This window comes from Hippoglossus stenolepis, chromosome 3 (genome assembly GCF_022539355.2).
Source record: "Hippoglossus stenolepis isolate QCI-W04-F060 chromosome 3, HSTE1.2, whole genome shotgun sequence".
Lineage (NCBI taxonomy): Eukaryota > Metazoa > Chordata > Actinopteri > Pleuronectiformes > Pleuronectidae > Hippoglossus > Hippoglossus stenolepis.
The window spans coordinates 15,546,174-15,567,526 of NC_061485.1; the positions used below are offsets into that span (position 1 = coordinate 15,546,174).

The 21,353-nt window shown below is 42.6% G+C and overlaps 1 protein-coding gene across 3 annotated transcripts in view; it reads left to right on the forward strand.

Moving 5' to 3' along the window:
- The window catches only part of srgap3 (SLIT-ROBO Rho GTPase activating protein 3), a 61,826-nt gene that overhangs the window by 7,457 nt on the left and 33,016 nt on the right, over nt 1–21,353 (forward strand). For all 3 annotated transcript variants that reach the window (XR_004695099.1, XM_035152649.2, XM_035152650.2), the window contains exons 2-3: nt 10,424–10,619; nt 19,192–19,354. Coding sequence is in view for 2 of the 3 variants with exons in the window: in XM_035152649.2 (XP_035008540.1) it covers nt 10,424–10,619; nt 19,192–19,354 (359 nt within the window). In the remaining variant the exon portion in view is untranslated. The remainder of the gene's footprint in view (nt 1–10,423; nt 10,620–19,191; nt 19,355–21,353) is intronic.

The window sequence follows — 21,353 nt, forward strand, 5'->3', positions numbered from 1 at the left end:
GTGCTTGATTTCACTTCTCAATTCATTTACTTGTTTGTGCTGAAAGGATTTTAATCAGCGCTGTCTGGAGAAGTGTAGCTTTCAACGCTATGATTGTATTACAAGTCCAGTAATGCACTGCTGTTTGCTCGGGGACTGGAACCTAGTTACAGGGCTGTTAAACTTAAACTGAATATAAAAAAAGAGTGGTTGATCTGATTCGTGAAACCTGATCATTAAATTCAGTCCTCTATCTCTTCTATTGTACTTTCCAATATGAAGACCTTTACCTTTATCATGTTCAAAGACCTTCATCTAACTGTATTTGTGGGAATATAACATCAATGCTAAATATATCCTTGTATTTTGTCATTCATTCGCAAACGATTCTTAACTGTAACATATCTTTAAAAATCCCCTAAAGCTTTTTTACTTTATTTTACCAGCACAGATCTAAAATCTAAGTGAAGCAAATGAAACTGTTATAAAATTGAGAAATCAAAAGTAACAGGAAAAATTGGCCCTTACATAGCTTTATTGCTCAACAGGTTTCCATGGTGATATGCAGAAGTAGTTGATACAAGGATGATTAAAAACACTTGCTGTCAAGAGAAAGTAACCTTAGAAACAGAGGAAATAGAGCAGTTGTGCAAAAATAACTCTGCAGTGAGAGTTTGAAATAGTTACTATTTGATGAAGTAATTAGTTGAGTTCTTACAAAACAGGCCAGGGACCTGCTAGATTAACTTTGTTACCAGTGAAGTCCCACCATGGACTTAAGATAATTAAAAAGTTCCTCTTTGCAGCTCACAAATCCCTCGTATTCACCACTGATGGTAGAAATAGCTCCATATGTGGAACAGGCTCATTAGTTATTAAGAGCACAAAACTGAGGTATCTTGCTATATGCACGCTAATGAATAGTTTACTGTAGGGTTGATTGTTTTGAGTATCAACATATACGACTAATAGCATCCTAACATTTTTTCTGAGCAATACCCAACGATAGTAAAAAGTATCAAATCCTTACAGTACAGAAGTTGAACCAGGTATTGTTTTGCATTTTTTCTAATACACTTCATTGAATGTGAATAAAAAGAGTTAACTAATTTGATTGTCACGAGAGCCGATCCCGCTGACATAGGGCGAGAGCCGAGGTAAACCCTGGACAGGTTGAGAGCATGTTGCAGGGCAGAGACAAACAACTATTCCCACTCACATTCACACCTTTAGGCAATTTAGAGTCTCCAACTTGGACTGTGGGAGGAATCCCAGATGACCCGGAGGAAACCCACGCAGACACAGGGAGAACATACAAACTCCACACAGAGAGGATGTGGCCAAGATGGGATTCTAACCGGGAACCTTGCCGTGAGGCGACAGTGCCGTCTGAATAAGTATTTTTCATGTCTTAATAATAAGTTAATTGACCAAAGTGATGATATTCACACTGAGCTATAAAGAAAACTGATTCTTTTTTGCCTTGGTAGAGAATGGTTGAGTAGTTGTGCTGAAACCTCTCCTCTCAGTTAGCCAGAGATGACTATGATTAGATAGGTAGATGTAGGGAGAACATTAAGACACACACAAAGGCTGCAGGTAAGCTGGGATTCAAATCAGGAACCTTCGTTTCACGAGGTGACTGCTAAACACTACACCACCATGCCACCCTGTGGTTCCCAGTTTACTGTATTGTGCACTATGGTATAACTGAACGTCTGATGAAACTCTTAAAGTAACTGTTGAAAATAAGTGTCTCATTTGGTTATGACTCACCAGAGGGTCTGACTAAAAGCAGAAAACACAGGTGACATATTTCTAATTCATTTCTGTCTTTTTTCAACTGAACTTTACTCTGATTTTATAAAAGCTTGATTTTTATATTTATTTGGTAAAATTAAAAAGGTAGAATTGGTTTCAGTGCTTTGATCAGATGCTGGTGCACCGTGCTTACCAGCTTCCCAGTTAAATTTCTACCACGTCTCAGCGCATACGACTCGTACATGCCACCTCATTCACTGCTGCCACCTCTCCACATCCATCAGACTACCCCTCTCCTCCAATAAGCTGCTCCCGAGGGACTGGGGCACGCCCATGTTGCCATGGAGACACCTCTCAGCCTCAGTCCTGCAGAGCTGGATCCTGGATACAGCCGAGGATGGACAGTCAGAGTCTGAAAAGGGCGTGTTTCCAGCTGGAGCCCAGTTTCCTGAAGCTCATGTAACGTGGTGACATGATGAGGACTCCGGCACCGGAGAGTAAATCGATGTAATAGAGAGTGATGAGGAAATTTGGGATGATTTTCCTCTTGGAGTGACTGTTGAATGTGAATTTTATTGTCATCATGGGATGAGTGTTTTCCTTCAGTGTGGGTTTTGGTTTATTGCAGCTTTGGGAGGCTAACATGAGCTGGCTGTTTATTATCAAGCTCTATAAGATTGGGGCCTAGATAGCATCTGTTTCCAGTGAGGAGCACAAAAGCTGCAAGTCAGACTTATTCGTTGTTTTTCTGTTTGACAGAATATCCTGTGAAAACTCAGATAAACCAGCGGATAATTAGGAGGGAGGATTAGGAGTGAGGGACGACCCAGAGACTGACAGCTGACACCTTGCTGTAGGGATGCTCCATCAGCTTCTATCTGCTCAGCCATTGATTGGCCTCAGCTCCTAATTCTTATCTTTGACTACACACGCAGTCCGGGTTAATGAGGGGGCAGGCGAGATAGAGACAAGACAGAGAAGAACCTGCGCTGACATGATGAATCCAAAATTGTATTTAATAATTGGAGGATTTAAAAAAAAGAGAGAAAAGAGAAGTGGGGGATTATTTCAACAGCTGGAACTTGCATTGTGAGTGGGACAGAGAAAGAGTGAATCGAGGTCTGGATAAGGGCGGCATCTGTGTGTTTGCTTTTCATGTGAATTGGCCTCTGCAGTGGAGAGACCACATACTGCAGAGCTGGGATTAAGTTAGCTCAGAGCTGCTTTTGTCCGGTGGGTGTGTGTCTTGGTGATGTGAACGCCCAACAACAGCAAATTCAAAGTGTTTAATACCTTCTCCTTGTGGCTGGTTATGTTTTCTAATTTGTCCGCATTACACAGGGACATCCGTTTGATTTTCCTCCACACTCACTGCACCAATACACTAAAGCACAAAGTGGATGATTCACTTAACATGTCGGGAATTATCTGCAGGGAAGAAATACTCACCATCAAACTCCACTTTATATATGAGCTGATACTTATAGATTTATTGTCCCACAGTGAAACCATCCATCTCCCCCGCTCCTCCTCAGGCATCCTGCTGCCCTGTGTAGCCGGGCTTCTCTCCCCGCTGCCCTCAGGATGCTCTGCAGAACATCCCTCACATTCACTGCACTCCAATTTTCAGTGCGTCAAGACATCACGTGGTCCTCCTGGACAGCAACCTTGCAGTGATATGCTGCACCAATGCATCACAGCTGGTGTCCTGAATTGACTCCAGAAGGAGGCATAGGATTTTTTAATTATATATTTTTTTAAAAGATGATCAGTAATTATTGAATCCCTGTCCACCAATTGTCCAAATTGGGATTTTTTAAATTCATATATCAGAGAAGTTAATGACAAGTGCTGAAGTAGTTTGTACTTTTCATTTCCACACTACACCCACAGTGTAAACAAATTCTCTATGAAATATAGCAGGCTACCTCCATGTCAACCCTTAAATGTTTTAATATAGGTGCTGGCTTTCTGCTCCTACACTTCACAGAATCACTGTATTTGTTCCCTTTTTGTTCACTCAAAATTATCACCTCCACAGCCAAAACAGCACACTTAAACATCCAGATGTTTGGAACAATGGAGGAACAAATACCGGGCTCGTTAACTTGCAAAAGTCTGCAAAACATAGACTCTATATATAGATGAACGACACGTTGTCACCTCCTCTCACTATCCTAAAATTAAGCGAATAATATCCTGGATACAAACACTGCCGTCTCGGTGCCAGAGTCTGAACAGTAGTGATCTGGGGATGGAGCCGCAGTAGCAAGGGTCACTGATAGACATGCTCGACCAATCGTGAGTCAGTTTCAGCTGTCAATCATAACATTTCACCCCATTTTTATATCACCTTATAACTAATTAAAACTAAACCTACCTGAAAAATGGAACATTTGAACAAACGTCAGTGTGATTAAAAACTACCATGTGTGATAGAAACCATCTTTGAGAACAATTTATTTCAGGTGTCCTATCAACTAACATAGAGGAGGCCGGATTTATGACCTATATGGCAGCCAGCCACCAGGGGGAAATTGAGATGCTTTGGTTTCATATTTATGGCGCTCTCATGTTGCCCATCTTTATGGTCAGTTTATGGCCTGAACCAAGCTCATTGCTCATTAAGAGTTTTTTTTCACACAATCACAAAGTGAAATAAATAAATGATAAATATCCTTTTCTGAGCGCCACAAACACCCTGTAACCAGATTATACGTACAGGTACAATAATCTTTTAAAAAGTATTGAAAATGTGCCTCTGTGAATTATTTTAATGACATGCAATCGTGCGTTGAGCCAACAGGAAGCCAGCCGTCACAGCCGGAGGAAATCTCCAATGCAGATGCTAACAATTAGCTCGACCAAAGACCGACTGCTGTGCATGTACTCTATGGTCCCAACAAATGCACTCGCCTGTGGAGGTCTTACCCAGTTGTTCTGAGGCATTTATAGTGAGAGCCAATGCACATGACCGATAACAAGCTCAACAGGGGTTTGCATGAGAATCTAGATGGAAGCTTTTTTATTCATGCACAAAATATTGTAGGACTCTGGCGGATATACTAAACCTTAATTTTCCTGCACAAGCGGCAGTCATTCGTAGACACATCATCATGTTCTCTGCTCTAACACAGCTGCCACCACAGGATTCTGTCTGTGCGAGTCAAAGTTCAGGGATATCCAACATCCCTCTATTGTTTTCACAGGGTTTCCTGCTCTGTGAGGAGACAAGTGTCCACTGTGCCTTCAGTTCCTGTTCCTGAACAGCGCAGGAGAAATCATGTTGTAGAGCAGGTGTCCAGAGGAAGGGAAGGCCTCTTATAATGATTAATGGACTTGAGGTCAGGAATGTAAAGTGTCTATGGTCATATGTCATACATACAGTACGTAATAATGAAGCAGCAGTAGTGAACCTGACTAGTAAATTTAACGTTGGTTCTTTATCTCAGACAGAGATTTAACACTGATCGCTTCTGCTCCTTTACATGAATAGACATTATATGCATATGCACATGCAGATTCCTCCCTATCTCAACAAACCTTTACTTTGACGAACTGTTATGAACAAACTGCATTTGAATACATTGGGACTAGATCCCAGTTGTCTGCAGTAAATGTAGGTTTAAAACAAATCAAGCTTATGATTCCAATATCTGAGAAGTTTAATAATATGACAACACCATGAGTTTAGTATTTGATGAAGACACAGATTGGAAATGTTACTGGATTAATGCAGAATCTTTTTGTATATTTTGCTCAGACGTATGTCGCTTTCACACCTACTTTGTTTGGTCCGGACCTTCAGACTTTCAAGTTTAGTCTGAACCTAAATAACAGGTTTGAAAGGTGCCTCAGACCAATGGACAAAAATGTAGTCTGACCAAAAGAGGTAGTCTCCATTCGGAAAACACTGAACCACTTGTTTTGGATAGTTTGGCCTTTTGCAGGAAGTTGAGACGGCATTTAACAATAGAAGATGAAAAAGAAGCGGATCATAGGATTTCTTGCAGTATTCAACTTGGAAGATATAATGTTTGAACAAAAGGTAGCAGTAGTACCATTACAACGTTACAGTGGCAACGAAATTATCGAAATTAAATGATTCATTCATTTTCTTCATTCAGAGAGAAAGAACTATTACCATTTTCATAAATCGTATGAAAATGTCCAAATGATCACAAGAAAAAAGGATTTTAGTAGTGATCACTACACATGCTCTGGTTGTCCAGGTCATCGGTCATAAAGCTTTGAATTATTAATGTGTCTTTCTGCCCTCGTTTGTAGAAGTTTAACCGAATTCATATTTAACTGCTCCCGTCTCACTCCCTCTTTTCTCTATTAGCCTTTTTGTCTGAAGATGACCCCCCCCTAAAAAAGCAGATGGCTCCATCTCTAAATAGAACCACACAGTAGGTCTGCCACACACAATAATCACATGCTTCATCAAGCACCAACATTAGAGCTCTAACTTGCCCACACTTAATTAGAACAGTTGTGTTTTTGGTAGGTTGCTCAAACAAATCCCACCTGCACTCGGAGTCCTTGTCTTTCTCCAAATCCTGCAACAGTGAAACCAAAAGCCCCGTATGAAATGCAAATATTTTTCTTTTACAAATAAAAGGTCAACAACTTTCAATGAGCTCATACTTTAATAGAGTGAATGCTTTGCTTTTGAACAACAGCGTGCCATTCTGTTAACTAGTGAAACTGGCTACCGAAAGTCATCTTTTCATTCCATAAATCAGTGATATTCATTCATTTTCCACAACACTGCATATTAGGAGGCTCATTTAGAGCATTTCTTTATGCTCAGTGACATTCTATAGCTGCACCACCACGGAAACCAGAGCAGCCGAGCTTAAAGTGGGGCATCCATGTTTGTGGGTTCAAAGAACTGTTACATACATGTAACACTCCGCCAAGGAGGTTGTTTTCACCCCTGTTTATTTGATGGGGGGTTTTTTTTGTAAGCAGCATTGCACAAAAACTTCTGGATGGATTACCATGGAATTTGGTGGTATGGGCCAGGGAAGAACCCATACAATTTGCAGATCTGGATCAGTGGATGGATCCAGGATATTTTTTTAACTGTCTTTAACATTGTGAGACAGATTTTTTTTTTTTACTTTTCCTTGATTTCTCGAAGAATAAATCATGAGTCCTGACGAAATCAATCAGTCACGTTTAGGGGACTGATACAAGTTTGTAAAATCCAAAATAAAAATTTGGGTCTGGCGGATTTAAATGTGGTTTCATGAGGGGTCCTTGGTGAGGTATTTATACTAAAGATACTTATCTTAAATGTTCATATTTTCATCAACTTTAAAACATCTCATCTGTTAATCATTCTTGGTAGCAGTAAAGGCTTCTTTCATGTCAAACTGTTTTATAAACACTATTTCTTCATGTGGTAGAAAATCAGAGCAGAGGCCATATTTTTCATGCTAGGAGAGAAATAATGATGCACATGACTTGTCCATAAAGATCAACAATCCAAACTTTTACTGTGTATACTTTCACAGCAATCCTCCTCCTCCTCCTCCTCCTCCTCCTCCTCCTCCCTCCTCCTCCTCCTCCTCCTCCTCCTCCTCCTCCTAACTAACAGATTGAAAAGAACCACAGAGAGGGGTCCCTCACTTTGAATAAACCACAACGAATGAAGCCACTCTGAAGAGCTGGGAATACTTAGAGAATAATTCTCCAATTGCTCATGGTTCCTCAGAGGGAAGGGCGCGCGCACACACACACACACACACACACACACACACACACACACACACACACACACACACACACACACACACACACACACACACACACACCACTCTGCAGTGTGTGACCTATTTTTCCAAACTCATCCGTCAAATGCAGAGCTGCAGCTGGTGGTTCAGAGTTCCCTTTTTTTGTTAAGGGGCATTTCTCTTGCCTGATTTGGCACCATTTTTCTCTGTAACAGAAAATCAAAGAAGCAAACAAAAGAAGGAGACAGGAGGACATATAGCTGCATGTCTGGAACAGCACAACCTTTCTTGTTAGGACTGATGCAGCCAAGTGGTATCAGTCCCCAAGCTGCTGGTTCAGAGCTCCTTCTAAAAACTGAGCTTTAAGCCCTCGGTGCTTAGAGGCAGAGGGAGGCCCCTGGATAAAGGGGAGTGCCGGGACCATGGTTAACCACAGAGTGAAGCACGCCGCTCGAGGCTGAGACCAGGCGGCACGACATCACAGGGGGAGTAAAATGTTCAGCTTGCACAACTTTGCTGCTTCCCCAGCAGACAGAGCCTGCATGTATATCCTCGAGGAGAGTCTGGGTGACCAAATTACACCCTCAGCCGCGTGGAAACACCGGCTGTGTCACTGCTGTGGTTTCACCGCTCAGTCGGCAGTTCATCGGCCTGCAGTGTTATACTGCCATGGCTCAGATACGTGTAAAATCCACCCTTAGCCTGTATTTTTTACGGTTATAACTTGCAGTGACTAGCATATAGGAAGCTATTTTCATGTTTCTGCTTGAAGAAGAAAGAAGATTCCTGCTTTGAATGGCAGTTCAAGTCTTCTTCTCCCCATGTCCGTGTGGGTTTTCTCCATCCTTCCGTCCGTGCTAACACGTATGAAAAAGTACATCATGTGACCACTTACATTCACTGAGCATGTGCATGCTGGCTTACACAGGCATTCCTCGAATAATAGCTTATCTCCTACGCATGTAAACAGTTGCATTATTGTAAAATGCAGACTTTAAGGGCACATGTTAGCAAAGGCTCATTTGGAGCATTTCTTTATGCTCAGTGACATTCTATAGCTGCACCACCATGAATACCAGAGCAGCCGAGCTGAAAGTGGGGCATCCATGTTTGTGGGTTCAAAGAACTGTAACATACATGTAACGCTCCACCAAGGAAGTTATGTTTTCACCCCTGTTTATTTGATGGTTTGTTTGTTTGTTAGGAGCATTTCATTTCTTCCCTTCCAGACTCAAATGCAGCCCCCGGAGTTTTCAAACTAAAACAGGGCCAGCAGCGTTTTCAAACTACCTCTAAAACGTATCCGTAGTAGAAAATATGCATTTCAAAATAAAACGTAGGAGTTTGGATGTAGCCTTGGTGTGAATGGTTTGTCTCTGTGTGTTGGCCTTACGATTTGTTGGCTACTAGTGGGAACTCTTGAGTGGTCGACCCACTATTCATTCTTGCTGACCAATAAAGGTGCTGCTGGTGTACTGCTATCATGCAAGATTCCCATTCATCTGACCTGGGTTTGATTCCCGAGCGGTGCACCCTACACTCTAAATTCACAGCAGTCCTTTCATTTCCTACCCACCAAATAACTTATTTATTCAGGTGACTGTGAGGAAGAACGGAGAGTGGGTCCTGCTCCAGTCGTGACCCTCAGTGAAATAAGCTGTGTAGATAATGGATAAATGGGTGGGAGCTTTCAGGGTATTTTCCGTTTAGAATGAGCTGACCTAATAAATTCTTTCTACTTTGCATTGGATCCTGTCTTCCTGTGGGATAATGTTCCTTGAAATGAAGGAATTAAACATTTTCCAAAGAAATCAATGGAATGCTCGCCTTTGTTTTGACATCATACAGTTTTGTGAAGGAATTCCTTAATATTTCAAGAAACATTGACACCATGTAAGCACAGAGATGAAACCGCAGCCAGCCGTTCTTTTCATTAAATTCTACTGCCTGACTTGACTCAGGAACTGCACCGAGGGAAACCGTGTTTTCACATGACAACAGGGCGTCTTGGTTTATTAGAGAGATTTTTGTTTCTAATTAAAGAGGGCTCATTAGTTCAGGAGGTTTCCTTCCTTTTGAGGAATGACACCACTGATCCTGTTGACTGTAATTCTTTCAATCAAGTCAGGAGGCCATTTCTCTTTTCCTGTGCCGAGGAATCGATGCTGCTGATGACAGCACTACAAAGAGGAATCGGGTTTCTTCCCTGGGCTCCCACCGGCATGAAGGATCTGCAGTCTGCCAGGCTGTGTCAGGTTCCTCTTGAGGAGAAAGGCTGCTCCGGATACTTGCTCCAAGAAAGGGAGTGCATTAGCTTCTCATTAAATCAGTGGGATCTCACATTGTGTCCACGGTGTATAGACACTTATGAGAGGTCCTGCACACAGGTCATCTTGTTTGGCCTGGAGCTTCACCGGTTGCTCTCCGCTCTCCGCTTCATGTTGCTGTTGGGAAAATAGCATTTTTTTCTGTGGTTTCTTTTTTCATGTTTCTGTTTCTCACACTGACTTACGCAATTTCTGTAAATATATTTTCTTCCAGTGGTCAACATCAGACAAACCAAGAATTGTGGCTTTAATTTTCAGGAACAACAGTAACTAAACTAAGGGCACTAAAATCTGCCTGCCATCTTGACATCAATGGTCTTATTCCAAGTTTTAGTTTTCTTTTCATCATTTTGTATTATTGTTTTCAATTTATAATAAAGTTCATGGTTAAACTGTGAAATATCAAGACTCAGGTACATTACTTGTCATGATCATTCGATAACAACATCTTAGGAATCATTGCATATAAGCAAATTATTCGAACTGTCAAATACTCAGTATTGTAATCTTTTACATTATGCTGACACATTGTTTTTGACCAGAGCGTGAGTTATTGTGACAACCGCGTAAACAGCAGACTCATGCCATTTTTGTTGTTGTTTTGATGGACAGAGATCCGTAACCAGCTGGTGGAGCAGTTCAAATGCTTGGAGCAGCAGTCCGATTCTCGCATCCAGCTGCTGCAGGACCTGCAGGAGTTCTTCCGCCGCAAATCTGAGATCGAACTGGAATACTCCCGCAGCTTAGAAAAGCTGGCCGAGAGGTTCTCCTCCAAGATCCGCAGCTCCAGAGAACATCAACAGTTCAAGTGAGTGTCCCTCCCTGCAGATTGTTGCTTTTGAGACGTTGTGTGTTATTGTTGCATTTTCCCATTTGCTTTCCTTAGTGTTGTTTACTGTAAATCAGGAGCTCTTTGTTGTCTTTGAATTTATGTTTGTAAAGGCCACTTTCACCGAGCACTGTGATCACAGGGACCTGGATGTGAACTTACTCTATTCTCTCCTAAACACTTCATTGTTTATAACCTGACTGTGAGACCCAGCCCTGCTACTAATCACTGTGCTTGGTTTGATTACAGTGAAAGAAGTAAGCAACAAAATACACTGTTATGTTTATGTGCTGTGAGGGAATATCTATTATCACAGTCCGGATTTTTATGACGTCTTGAAAGTTCAGATTCTGGCTTGATAATGAGGATTCAGTTCATAAATGAAGTTAAACACTGCTGAGGGGTGGACATAACACATTCAATGCACTCTTGGTGCTGTAATTTAGTGCTTAACCACACCGAAGAAAGCTTTGAGTGAAGCCGTGCTTCATTATGTTTTAAATTGCACTCATTAGGTGCGAATGGGAGCACAAACTCTGCATCAGGCAGAAAACAATGAATTTGGTTTGTATCAGTGTGGCTGTTGGTATAAAATAAAAATGCAATTTATCCAGGATAATGGTTTATTAGTTGAAACAGAACAGCGACCTTACAGTGTGTCCACGTGATTTTAGACTCAATGAACTTGAGCTTAAAGAAAATGACACATCACTATATTGTAACATTATTATGTGGACTGTATTTATTTAGCTTCTCTAGTGTTATCAACCACATCCACACAGCACTACTGTGTACTCCTGAGCTTCAGCCACACCTAGAATTCATTATTTGCTAGATATATTATATTTTGCAGTGCTGTCAGTCAAGAGGGAAAACTCCATGCATGGCCCAGGAATCAAACCCAGGTCACAAGAATGGGAATCTTGCATGATACCATTACACCAGCGGCGCTGTTATTGACATACGTTGATGAACAAATATTATTGTGCTATAAAATGTTTCTGATCGAACTACATACTGTACCCTTTTTTTTTTTCAACAAACCTGGTTCAAAATTTTGAGCTTGCCACTGGTGAGTGGACAACCTGCTCTACCTCCAGAGCCACAGCTGCCATAAGAATTAGTCCTGCATTAGACAAGAGAATGGATGGAAACAGGAGAGTAGAGCGAATATCCATGCACCGCCCGGGAATCGAACCCAGGTCACAAGAATGGGAATCTTGTGTGTGTATGAAGGTTTGACTGGATCGTTGAGTCCAGATGTTTTAGTGGAGACTTGCTTCACTCTGGCGTCTCCGACTTGGCTGATAGTCGACTGAAGTGTGTGCTGCTGCTGTGACACAGCGGCTTCACCTCTGGACAGTACAGCTGATCTAATCCACACAGCCAGAGCACAGGTGTCAGAAAAAACATCTGACCTCAGACACATGTTCTAATAATATTACACTTAACACGGGTGCCAAGATCACAGCGGTCGTAACAGCCAAGCCAAAATTCACAGAACCCTCCCAAACACACAGGCCATGTACATGCCTGATGGTTTTCGGGTGATACGACTACAAGTGAATAGATGTGACCAGGTGTGAACGCACATAGATCCACTGAAGATGCTTAAAGTCTGACCTCTAAGTCGTTTTCAGAGGTGGTTGTCAATTCTTGCATGACTCTGTCCTGAAGGGCTGGCTGCTGAACTCCCGTCCTCTGCATAAGAGGAAATACCCACCCACCCAGTGGTTTCTCTTATTGCATAAAATTGCTCTGTCCACGACATGTGAAAGTGTCTTCTTTTTAATGTATGCATTTTTCACCTTTAGTTTATTGATAGTAACAGTGGACAACAAGAGTGAAATGGGGAGAGAATGAGGGAAGACACGCAGCAAAGGGCCGGGTCGGAGCCGAACCTGCGGCCATTGCCGGAGGACTCTACCCTCAGTATGTAGGGCGCCCGTTAGCAGAAATCAGAAATTTTTTAGAAGTCCATAAAGTTAAATCAGAAGTGTGTCAAACATCTTGGCCTATTTGGTTTGGTTGGAAGACACCGAGGAATAGACCCTGTCTGTAATGTTTTGATTTCTGCTTTTAATTTCAGGCACATTAGGCACGGCAAGTGCATTAAATGTGTGTATTTGCATATAGAGCGGGGATGTGAGATCTGATTTCAAGCGGTCACTGGAGACACATGTGGAGATGCATTCTAATGCCAGGGGTGAACTGTGTCATAAAACTGCCATCTTTGCATTATAGACGTTTCTATTCAGGATTCCTTTATTGGTTTATCTCCCTCTGGTATTATCCATTCAGAGTGAAGGTCTGTGCTTCCTGACATTAATTCCACACAATCTTTCGCATTAGAATGAAAAAAACATTACATGTCCTTGCTTGTTACTTTGAATTCACACTGACCAGTCAATCATCTAAAGTGAGTTTACAAGGTTTGGTGAAGCCACAAACGTCAAATCACATGATCGCACCTCGTTCACTCCTGGTCTGAGCAGACAGGCAACAACAAATCCTGGTAATCGCCAGTGACACGCCCTCTAATGGGCCTTTCTTCCCATTTATGCACAGTTGAGTTTATGGCGAACGACCAAAACCACAAAAAGGCTTAGAGAAGAAAGACAGCGGTGTTTGACCAATCATAACGTTTAATTGGGATAAAGCCCAACCGTGCACTACGCACCATCATAAACACAGAAAGTGGAAAAACATTTTAGTACCCTTCAGCCTGACAGAGCTCCATGTTTTGTGTACAAATTGAGCTGCCTTTGATTCAATCTGTTATCATTCTCTTTCATCAAATGCAGTGAATTAGAACTTTTCTTTTCCAGACATCCTTCAACATGCCCGTGGCTGTCTTCCACTGGTGCTCCGTAAAACTCGGAGAACTTCACAAGCAGCCCCGTCACTTTCACCAGCGGTTTAAAACTTTACGTTTTTGAGGGACAAACCAAAACAGAGCAGTAAAACCGAGCTTTCCCCGACGAGAACCCGCTTCCATATGTGTTGGATCTCAAATGAGAGTCTGTTGGCTGAACCCTCCCTGTGCATATTCATTAGCAGGCCGAATGCCACTGTGATTTACAGCTACTGCAGCTACAGCTTCACCGCAGCAAACCCGCCCAAGGATCGTTCTGCTCGTCCACTTTGCTTCATTAGCCACAGTGAGAAGAAAAAACGCTGTAGCTTTACTGAGCTGCTCCACGCTGCAGTTAGCTGTGCCGGATAGAGCAGCGCCTCCTTTCTCTTAGTTGTTCACTGTTCCTCAGAGACGACAGATAACTTTATTTTAATTATGGAGCAGATGTTTCAGGGTATACCGTGAATGGGATTTATAATGCACGCCATCAAATCAGAGTGGATTGGCATCGTGTGTCTGGTCCAACAGACATATTCAGATGTAACATAGCACCATTGGAAAGGCTACTCATGCAATATTGATACGGAGAATAACCTGTCTGGGAGAGATAAGGCAGGGCTTGTAGTGGTGTCCAAATTGGAGTGTGTGTGTGTGTGTGTGTGTGTGTGTGTGTGTGTGTGTGTTAATCTCATTGTGTGCGTAACCTAGTGATTGGTTTGGGTGGAGCTGCGGGAAACATCTTATTCTTCACAGTGCCAGATCTTTTCGTGTGTGTGTGTTATTTCATGTTTGAAGCTGCCTCTGCTCATTTCGCAGGGATGTTTCTGTTCGGGTTATGGTCAGAAGCAGGGCACAGCTTTGAAAATGGACACTCCAGCCGGTTTCTTTTATGAACACCCCTCTTTCAAACATGATGAAACAGAGCTTCAGTTATTATTACAATGTATTCAGGAGGATGCATGTCTGCAGCTGTAGGATAGGACCAGATGATAGCACTCAGAGAGCATATCCCTCCGCCACGGCCCAACAGTCCCCTATATGAAACTACACTTCCTTTTTTAATTGGATCTGCACCAAATTGCACACACTCATAAATATCAGACCCTTAAAAATGTTGAAGAAAGTAAAAAATTTGCATTGCATTGAATTCATGCACTGATCCAGATCAGCACCAAAATGTAATGGGTTCCTCCTCGAGACAGGCTCCACCCCTCCACGAAATCTCATGGAAATGGGCTGAGGAATTTTTGAGTATTTCTGCAAATAATGGTTGAATGGTTAATTGAATGGTGAATAGTGAATAGTTAATTATGCTTTGCAGGCCTTTGTGCACTTGCACCATATTACAGCTACATGTAGATATACAGTATTATGCTGTTGAGGCATCGCTGCTCTCTGATGGTCTGAGGGGAAAAGGTTAAAAGGTTAAACTTCATCTCCCCAGGCTCGGTCTGCTTGAACACAGCAGTAAATCCCCTGCTCCTGTCAGATCGACAATACCAGCTGGTGGGAGTCAGCGTGTTGTAACATCAATAGATTATGTGGTCTGTAGTTTGTTCTTCAAATCTTGTCAGACCCATGCCTCGTCTTCACTCGTGCTGTATTTTGCTTTGCTGCTCGGGCCCATGCGTCTGTGCAGCTGTGCATTATCGAATGTTGGCAGTCTGTTCCCTTGCAAAAAAAAAAGGAAAACAGCTAAATGATATGCAAATCAGCAACATAGCATATTGAAGCCCCCTCTCTCGAAAAACGGGGGACATATTTGAATGGCAAAGCTGGTGACATGTGCCCACGTGCCCCTTGTCTTTTGAAACCGTTTGGCTCCTTCTCCTTTTCCTTTTGCTGTTTCATTGATAAGCAGCAGGCAGCCGGCGTATAGCGGATTAAAGGCCCTGACAGAGCCGAGTCCGGGTTTGATAAAATAACACACTTCCCTTTGGAAATCCCAGCTCACACACATCACAGGCTCCGGTGGCATTCACTGCAACTATGACTAAACCACGGGCGCTGTCCTATACAATGCTTACTTGTTCAGGGTGTGCACATTATGGAGACAACCATCAGTGGATTCTACAGTCAGAGGATTATCACAATATTCTCCAACCATACACTGCATCGTTTGTTTCTCCCATTCACACCCTCTGTCCCTGTGTCCCGTCCATGCTCCTCCAAGCATTCACAGAAAATAGTGCGTGACTCTGTCTCACAATGAGACAACGGGGGGAGCAGAAAATTGTTCAAACCATGGAGACAGACACTGCTTTGCAGGATGAGACGCATGTAATGGATGCCAGAAAGCTGCACTCCTCTCTCCTCCTCCCTCTCCTCCTCCTCCTCCTCCTCCTCCTCTTCCTTCTCACTTCTCTAGAGACTCTCAGAGCTCATCGTTTGCCTTCTGCATGTTAATGATATCCTGTGTATAAATACAGAGGGCACGGAGCCATCCAAAACCAAGCCTTTTGAAGGCCGCCAGATTAATTGACCTGCAGGCTCTCCAACTGATACTCGGCCTCTTTACGGGAAATCAGCGAGCAGAAGTGGTAATAGAGATGGAGGAATGAGTAATTCTCAAGCTGAACAAAACAGCTGAGCGGCTACATTTAGTATTGTGTGAAAATACTCCGCTCCCAGAGATGCAGCTCGTACACAGGCCTAATTACCGACCCTCTGCTCCTAATTCCTGTGAAATGAGGACAGCGGCGAGGGAATAAGAGATCTAATGTCCTTTCGTCTCTTTATCTCTCCGAAGCTTTAGTGTCATCATTAAGAATCCGGACTTACTTCTGTTATTACGTCTGTTAAATTATTATACATTTTTAATAAACTGTCTAATTTACAGGAGTACGAAAGGATAACTAATCTTGGTTGAAGGGATTGTAGCATTGGTCCCAACTGAAATATTTTTCATCATTACATGTTTTTTGTGACCACATCTTTCACATGCTTTTTGAAGGAGGTTATTAAAAACAAAAGAAAAGTACTACTAATAAGTACTCAGGGTTACTCCCACATTGGAGTTAGGTCAACTGGAGTCTCTAATTAGGTGTGAATGTGGGTGCGACTGTTTTTTTGTCTCTGTATGTTGGCACTGTGATTGGCTGGCGACCTGTCCAGGATGTACCCTTCCTTTCACCCAATGTAAGCAGGGATTGGCTCCAGCCCCCCAGCAACCCTCACGGGATAAGGGATATAGATGGATGGATATTTCTATGTTAGATTGCCATGATATGTGTCAGACATTCTTGGTCCCCAGAGAATGAATATATGCAGAGTTTGGGTATCCTCTGACTTCTCTGTAGTTAGATTAGTGCCACAAGGAGGTCAAAGTTTTGTGAAATGTGCAGTGAAATGTTGCCATATCTACTAGTTGTTTGCACAATTAGATTACATATCCTAACAACTTCAGTGATTCCCTGATATTTCCCACAGTGTTTTGTGAAATGTCTCAACTACTGAGTGGGTTGTTATGAAACAGTCAGTGTGGCATAGAAAGTAAATAACCTGATACACCAGTCAAGTGAAACACTTAATAACCTAAAAGGAAAAATGACTTAAGCAGCAGATTTAGCAGCATATTAGGGACCATGGGTCCATAAGTACTTTAAATCGTCCGAGGATGACAGAGGATTTGCCTCTAGAGTACAGTTAACTGTGTTTGGGTGAGAATGATGAGGATAAAAAAAAGTCAGAAAATTAGAGCCTGGTTGTGCTTAGGGATGTGATGATGCATCTCTGACCACTTTTAGGGATTAGCAGAGAGGAGAGGTACTTTCCCCGTAAATCTCTCAACCACAAACCGCAATTATACACCGAAGAGCTGTGTCCCTTGCAGGCGGATAGGTCAGTCAAGCAGAACTGGTACGGAATAAGGGAGGGTGAGACAGTAGAAATAGGCCATCCCAGAGGGAGTGGAGGAGAACATGGTTGACATGGGGTCCTCTATTGTCAGTATAAACCTAAATCCTTCTTTTTCAGAGATGGATTCATCTCATTCTGATACAGAAAATTAATCTCCAATTTAATGGTTTCTGTATTTCTTCTTGATTGCGAGGCTGAAATGCGGCGTGGACTGATGGCCTGATTTTCTTAGCTCTTTCAAAGTACCATTACATTTCTGTAATTACGAATTAATTGACTCGCATTTCAGAGAGAAAAAGTGCATCTCAGGACGAAGTTTACTCTACGTGGTAATCCGTCTTCTGCCCTTCTCTGATGTGGTGAAGATGATGATGCTTGTGCTTGTGTCCCGTCAGCCTGATTTAAGTGTATTTAGGGGCGAGTTAAGTGAAGGAATAATGGAGAAAGCACTCTGGAGTAACTAGATATCAACGTCATTAGATGTGATTAGCATTATGGAGGCTTTCTGAGGGGGAGTTCTTTGATGCTCGTCCCTGTTTTTTTCTTGCCCACAGTTAAATCCTATATCCCCCACCTTACTCTCTCTCGCTCTCTCTCTATTTGTCTCTCTCTCTCTCTCTCTCTCTCCCTCCTTTGTTCTAATCTTCCTCTCTCTCTCTTGTGTTTCTTCGGGGTGGGTAGATTGATTAATGCTCAGATAGTATCCAGACAAGGGTTTGGGTTTGAAGGGATTGTTTGTTTGTTTGTGTGTGTGTGTGTGTGTGTGTGTGTGTGTGTGTGTGTGTGTGTGTGTGTGTGTGTGTGTGTGTGTGTGTGTGTGTGTGTGTGTGTGTGTGTGTGTGTGTGTGTGTGTCTGTGTCTGTGTCTGTGTGTCTGTGTCTTTGCACCTTGGTCATTCTGGTTGAAAGCCCCTAAGGCGGAGACAGTTTAAACTGATTATGCAGCAATCAGGGGTCCACAACTCTCTGGATCCTTATGGTCACCAGCATTATACATTTAAACAATTGATCCCTTACTAGAGTGTTGCATTGTCAGAGTGTGGAGGAGGACAGAAAGGAAGTAATGGAGTGTACAGGCGGGCTGGAGAAATCCATGGTTACCAGACGATTTTCTTTATCATTACCCATAGACTGCAGGCTGTATAAAGATAGACGACATGATGGCTCCCGAAAAGTGAAGCCAAATCGTCTTGATTGCCACCTGGTGGCTAACAGCAGTACAAGTCATAAACCCAGCCTCCTCCATGTTAACAGATGGGACATGGGCCAAATTAAAAAGTCAAAGTACACGTCAAATAAGTGATGTTATTAATCACGCTGATGTTTGTTCAAGACTGACTGCTCAAGCTTGTATTGCTTCGGCCTCACAATCGCGGCTCCATTACCCAATCACGAAACTGCACTCAGACTGTGGCTCCAAATGTGCAGGATGGCAGTGCTCATACTCGGGATATCTTAGCTTCATTTCTGGATAGTGCCAGGAACTGGAGATGTTTCGTCCATCTTTGTGTACACAGTTTTTGGTATATTTTAATGACTTAACATTTTATCAGGTAAATATTTCTGGTTTATTACTAAACACTGCTAAATAGCCAATTTTAGTGTGCTACCGCTAAGACGGTCCCAGAGGCATTATCAGCATACTTGCATTGTTTTTTGAGGATGTTAGCATGCTGACTTTAGTATTTACCTCAAAGCACCACTTAAGCTTCACAGAGCTGCATGACCACCGATTCCTGTGAAAACTCTTGTTTACACGTGGATTTCATGCCACATCATGAGAGACATTCCACTAATCATTTATTCCTCCTGTTTTTTATTTGTTTTCTTTTTTCAGAAAAGACCAGCACCTGCTGTCCTCAGTAAACTGCTGGTACCTGGTGCTAAACCAGACGAGGCGTGACAGCCGTGACCATGCCACCCTCAGCGAGATCTACACCAACAATGTCATTGTCCGCTTGGCCCAGATCTGCGAGGATGTCATCCGCCTGTTCAAGAAGGTCAGTTAAACCATCGTCAAAATGTCACAACTGTTTGACTCTGGCTCGAAGTGACGTCATCAGCTCGGGGAAGTTGTCGTCCATCTTCGTATACAGTCTATGGTAGCAGGGGGAAATATGGGACCACGACCTCTGTCCCAGCACACACTCAATTCATAGAAAAAGTACAAGTTCTGGCTCTGGGTTCGAGAGCCCAAAGTCCAATAGCCCTTTCTAGAGTCTGGATCCCTCTCAGCAGAGATGACTGAGGTCTAATCCAAACACCAGAATCCCTTTTTCACCGTGCAGGCCTTACTGGAGATGAGCTCCACTCTGCTTGCAAGGTGCCACTGTGTGTGTGTGTGTGTGTGTGTGTGTGTGTGTGTGTGTGTGTGTGTGTGTGTGTGTGTGTGTGTGTGTGTGTGTGTGTGTGTGTGTGTGTGTGTGTGTGTGTGTGTGTGTGTGTGTGTGTGTGTGTGTGTGTGTGTGTGTGTGTGTGTGTGTGTGTGTGTGTGTGTGAGTGTCAGAAGCGGCCAGAACTGAAGCGAGACAATCACTCCATCCTTAAACTGAAACAAATTGAAGCATTTTGGATGAATCACTGTGACATGCAAGGTGATGAAGGACAAAAATTACTTCTGTTGACACAAACAATTGTATTCATGCCTACAGCAACCACAATGGTGACTTATAATGGAAATGTATAATTTGATGATGTATTAAGGATATTAATGCTGCATATTTCCCAATAAATCCCACACTTAGTACTGAACAGATGTGTTCATTTCATGCTTGTGTTAAAAGGCTGATCACAGAGATGCCCAGCTTCTGTTCAGAGCTGCAACAAGGTCCTAAATAATGTGTAGTAGATGTGAAACACAATTTCCTAGTTTTTATGGTCCATTACTCGCAATATTAAGTAATTGCAAAGATAATACATGAATAAACAAGAAATCTTGCTTGCAGGCGTTTCTATATGTGATGCTGTGACCTGCCACGGCTCTTACATTGTGTTGCATCACACTTGTTCACTCGCTGAACCCTCCCTGCTCCCCCTGAGCCTCTGCAGTACATGCAGTCTGTCTCACTTCTGAGTCACTGATGCATACAGATGCCATTCACCAGCTGCCGGAGCCCTCTGAGGATTTTCTCCCGTTTTCCACATTGAGTGCAGAGCTTGTTTGAGTAGGACTCAAAGCCTCCTCTCCAGATAAAAGCAGAAAACAACAAATCCCCTCTGTATCATTCAGGTTTTCTTGTTTTTACGCCTCTGGGAGTATTTCTTAATCTATTTTAAAATACAATTGAGGCAGTTCAACCTTTTTTTATGAGTTTTACACGCTTTGATGATTAGTTTAGTTTCTAACTCACAGGTTTTCTTTTACAAGCACACATATTACAGACAAGCAGCATGTGGACAAACCTGTTTACTTTCTTATGTGTATGAAGCCTTCTGAATAGTGGGTGTGCTGTCATTTGTGTGTGTGTGTGTGTGTGTGTGTGTGTGTGTGTGTGTGTGTGTGTGTGTGTGTGTGTGTGTGTGTGTGTGTGTGTGTGTGTGTGTGTGTGTGTGTGTGTGTGTGTGTGTGTGTGTGTGTGTGTATTGAACAAGCATTTGCCCTGCCTGTGTATATACGTTCGGCACGGCCCCTCCTCTGGCAGAATATTATGCTTCTCACAATGATTCAAACATGAAGTGGCCATTGTGCATTTTGCTGAGTCATTGTGTTGCACTGTTTCATGTTCACCAGGAAAAATTTGTCAGCACTTGACCGTGGACATAACACTCTGCTCACTTTTTCATGCTGTATCTGTTTTCTTCCTCTCCATCCGTCATCTGTAAAGACCTTAAGATCTGCCCGGCAACTTGGATTTGTTATGATGTTTTAGTGGTTTCAGTGTTATCCCCCAGAGGTCAACTTTGATGTTGCCTACTACTTTTATTCTTCCTCCAAGTCAAACTGTACTGTGTTTCACACCATGTCTCACTCATCATGGCAATCAGACTTGGTAAAAATTG